General features: G+C 43.7%; 1 protein-coding gene across 1 annotated transcript in view; it reads left to right on the forward strand.

The window, feature by feature from the left end:
- The window catches only part of LOC124021195 (dihydropyrimidinase-related protein 1-like), a 42,718-nt gene that overhangs the window by 8,535 nt on the left and 29,183 nt on the right, over positions 1 to 5,000 (forward strand). The window contains 2 exon segments of the mRNA XM_046336541.1: positions 1,033 to 1,094; positions 1,423 to 1,503. Of these exon segments, the coding sequence (XP_046192497.1) occupies positions 1,033 to 1,094; positions 1,423 to 1,503 (143 nt within the window).

Below are 5,000 nucleotides of genomic sequence, written 5' to 3' on the forward strand. Positions count from 1 at the left end.
GTATTTTTAGCCAAATCCTAATTGGTATGTTGAAATTTATGTTTATTTTGATGGCATAGAATGCCCTTCTTGCCTTGTCTCTCAGATCGTTCACAGCTTTGTGGAAGTTACCTGTGGCGCTGATGTTTAGGCCAAGGTATGTATAGTTTTTTGTGTGCCCTAGGGCAACAGTGTCTAGATGGAATTTGTATTTGTGGTCCTGGTGACTGGACCTTTTTTGGAACACCATTATTTTGGTCTTACTGAGATTTACTGTCAGGGCCCAGGTCTGACAGAATCTGTGCAGAAGATCTAGGTGCTGCTGTAGGCCCTCCTTGGTTGGTGACAGAAGCATCAGATCAGCAAACAGTAAACATTTGACTTCGGATTCTAGTAGGGTGAGGCCGGGTGCTGCAGACTTTTCTAGTGCCTTCGCCAATTGGTTGATATATATGTTGAAGAGGGTGGGGCTTAAGCTGCATCCCTGTCTCACCCCACTACCCTGTGTGAAGAAATTTGTTCTATCTATCTATCTATCTCACACACACCCTCCCTCTCTCCATCCCTCCATCCATCCCTGTCTCTCTCTCTCTCTCTCTCTCTCTCTCTCTCTCTCTCTCTCTCTCTCTCTCTCTCTCTCTCTCCATCCCTCCATCCATCCCTGTCTCTCTCTCTCTCTCTCTCTCTCTCTCTCTCTCTCTCTCTCTCTGTCTCTCTCTCTCTCTCTCTCTCTCTCTCTCTCTCTCTCTCTCTCTCTCTCTCTCTCTCTCTCTCTCTCTCTCTCTCTCTCTCTCTCTGTCTCTCTCTCTCTCTCTCTCTCTCTCTCTCTCTCTCTCTCTCTCTCTCTCTCCATCCCTCCATCCATCCCTGTCTCTCCATCCCTCTCTCTCTCTCTCTCTCTCTCTCTCTCTCTCTCTCTCATCTCTCTCTGTCTCTCTCTCTCTCTCTCTCTCTCTCTCTCTCTCTCTCTCTCTCTCTCTCTCTCTCTCTCTCTCTCTCTCTCTCTGTGTCTCTCTCTCTCTCTCTCTCTCTCTCTCTCTCTCTCTCTCTCAGGGATCAACTCATTCCAGGTGTATATGTCCTATAAGGATTCGTTTCAGATGACTGACTCTCAGGTTGGTTTAATATCACATTGACATGTGTATTATAATGATATGCTGCACAATGGTAAATGGAAATATTTATACTCTATGTGCAAGTAATAATCATTATCTCTTTCCATCGCTATTCTCTCTCTACCTTTCTGTCTTCTGCTCTCTTCTCTCTCTCTCCCCTTCTCTCTTTCCTCCCTCCCACTCTCTTTGCTCTCCTCTCCCCTTCCTATCTCTCGCTCTCTCTCTCTGTCTCTCTCTCTCTCTCTCTCTCTCTCTCTCTCTCTCTCTCTCTCTCTCTCTCTCTCTCTCTCTCTCTCTCTCTCTCTCTCTCTCTCTCTCTCTCTAATAGTTGTATGAGGTGTTTTCCTTCCTGAAGGAGTTGGGGGCTGTGGTGATGCTGCATGCTGAGAACGGAGACCTCATTGCTCAGGTATCCAGTCCAACAGTCATAACCCCATTATAACCCAGTCATAACCCCATTATAACCCAGTCATAACCCCATTATAACCCAGTCATAACCCCATTATAACCCAGTCCTACAGTCATAACCCCATTATAACCCAGTCCTACAGTCATAACCCCATTATAACCCAGTCATAACCCCATTATAACCCAGTCCTACAGTCATAACCCCATTATAACCCAGTCATAACCCCATTATAACCCAGTCATAACCCCATTATAACCCAGTCCTACAGTCATAACCCCATTATAACCCAGTCATAACCCCATTATAACCCAGTCCTACAGTCATAACCCCATTATAACCCAGTCATAACCCCATTATAACCCAGTCCTACAGTCATAACCCCATTATAACCCAGTCATAACCCCATTATAACCCAGTCCTACAGTCATAACCCCATTATAACCCAGTCCTACAGTCATAACCCCATTATAACCCAGTCATAACCCCATTATAACCCAGTCATGACCCCATTATAACCCAGTCATGACCCCATTATAACCCAGTCCTACAGTCATAACCCCATCATAACCCAGTCATAACCCCATTATAACCCAGTCCTACAGTCATAACCCCATCATAACCCAGTCATAACCCCATTATAACCCAGTCATAACCCCATCATAACCCAGTCATAACCCCATTATAACCCATTCCTAACAGTCATAACCCCATCATAACCCAGTCATGACCCCATTATAACCCAGTCCTACAGTCATAACCCCATTATAACCCAGTCATGACCCCATTATAACCCAGTCATGACCCCATTATAACCCAGTCCTACAGTCATAACCCCATCATAACCCAGTCATAACCCCATTATAACCCAGTCATAACCCCATTATAACCCAGTCCTACAGTCATAACCCCATTATAACCCAGTCATGACCCCATTATAACCCAGTCATGACCCCATTATAACCCAGTCCTACAGTCATAACCCCATTATAACCCAGTCCTACAGTCATAACCCCATTATAACCCAGTCATAACCCCATTATAACCCAGTCCTACAGTCATAACCCCATTATAACCCAGTCATAACCCCATTATAACCCAGTCATAACCCCATTATAACCCAGTCCTACAGTCATAACCCCATTATAACCCAGTCATAACCCCATTATAACCCAGTCCTACAGTCATAACCCCATTATAACCCAGTCATAACCCCATTATAACCCAGTCCTACAGTCATAACCCCATTATAACCCAGTCATAACCCCATTATAACCCAGTCCTACAGTCATAACCCCATTATAACCCAGTCCTACAGTCATAACCCCATTATAACCCAGTCATAAACCCATTATAACCCAGTCATGACCCCATTATAACCCAGTCATGACCCCATTATAACCCAGTCCTACAGTCATAACCCCATCATAACCCAGTCATAACCCCATTATAACCCAGTCCTACAGTCATAACCCCATCATAACCCAGTCATAACCCCATTATAACCCAGTCATAACCCCATCATAACCCAGTCATAACCCCATTATAACCCAGTCCTACAGTCATAACCCCATCATAACCCAGTCATGACCCCATTATAACCCAGTCCTACAGTCATAACCCCATTATAACCCAGTCATGACCCCATTATAACCCAGTCATGACCCCATTATAACCCAGTCCTACAGTCATAACCCCATCATAACCCAGTCATAACCCCATTATAACCCAGTCATAACCCCATTATAACCCAGTCCTACAGTCATAACCCCATTATAACCCAGTCATGACCCCATTATAACCCAGTCATGACCCCATTATAACCCAGTCCTACAGTCATAACCCCATCATAACCCAGTCATAACCCCATTATAACCCAGTCATAACCCCATTATAACCCAGTCCTACAGTCATAACCCCATTATAACCCAGTCATGACCCCAGTAATAACCCCATTATAACCCAGTCATAACCCCATTATAACCCAGTAATAACCCCATTATAACCCAGTCGTACAGTCATAACCCCATTATAACCCAGTCATAACCCCATTATAACCCAGTCGTACAGTCATAACCCCATTATAACCCAGTCATAACCCCATTATAACCCAGTCCTACAGTCATAACCCCATTATAACCCAGTAATAACCCCATTATAACCCAGTCATAACCCCATTATAACCCAGTCATAACCCCATTATAACCCAGTAATAACCCCATTATAACCCAGTCCTACAGACATAACCCCATTATAACCCAGTCCTACAGTCATAACCCCATTATAACCCAGTCATAACCCCATTATAACCCAGTCCTACAGTCATAACCCCATTATAACCCAGTCATAACCCCATTATAACCCAGTCATAACCCCATTATAACCCAGTCATAACCCCATTATAACCCAGTCCTACAGTCATAACCCCATTATAACCCAGTAATAACCCCATTATAACCCAGTCCTACAGTTATAACCCAGTAATAACCCCATTATAACCCAGTCCTACAGTCATAACCCCATTATAACCCAGTAATAACCCCATTATAACCCAGTCATAACCCCATTATAACCCAGTCATAACCCCATTATAACCCAGTCGTACAGTCATAACCCCATTATAACCCAGTCATAACCCCATTATAACCCAGTCGTACAGTCATAACCCCATTATAACCCAGTCATAACCCCATTATAACCCAGTCCTACAGTCATAACCCCATTATAACCCAGTAATAACCCCATTATAACCCAGTCATAACCCCATTATAACCCAGTCATAACCCCATTATAACCCAGTAATAACCCCATTATAACCCAGTCCTACAGACATAACCCCATTATAACCCAGTCCTACAGTCATAACCCCATTATAACCCAGTAATAACCCCATTATAACCCAGTCCTACAGCCATAACCCCATTATAACCCAGTCCTACAGTCATAACCCCATTATAACCCAGTCCTACAGTCATAACCCCATTATAACCCAGTAATAACCCCATTATAACCCAGTCATAACCCCATTATAACCCAGTAATAACCCCATTATAACCCAGTCCTACAGCCATAACCCCATTATAACCCAGTCCTACAGTCATAACCCCATTATAACCCAGTCCTACAGTCATAACCCCATTATAACCCAGTAATAACCCCATTATAACCCAGTCATAACCCCATTATAACCCAGTCATAACCCCATTATAACCCAGTCCTACAGTCATAACCCCATTATAACCCAGTAATAACCCCATTATAACCCAGTCCTACAGTTATAACCCAGTAATAACCCCATTATAACCCAGTCCTACAGTCATAACCCCATTATAACCCAGTAATAACCCCATTATAACCCAGTCGTACAGTCATAACCCCATTATAACCCAGTCATAACCCCATTATAACCCAGTCCTACAGTCATAACCCCATTATAACCCAGTCATAACCCCATTATAACCCAGTCCTACAGTCATAACCCCATTATAACCCAGTCATGA

The sequence above is a fragment of the Oncorhynchus gorbuscha genome, unplaced genomic scaffold, assembly GCF_021184085.1.
Source record: "Oncorhynchus gorbuscha isolate QuinsamMale2020 ecotype Even-year unplaced genomic scaffold, OgorEven_v1.0 Un_scaffold_1082, whole genome shotgun sequence".
NCBI lineage: Eukaryota > Metazoa > Chordata > Actinopteri > Salmoniformes > Salmonidae > Oncorhynchus > Oncorhynchus gorbuscha.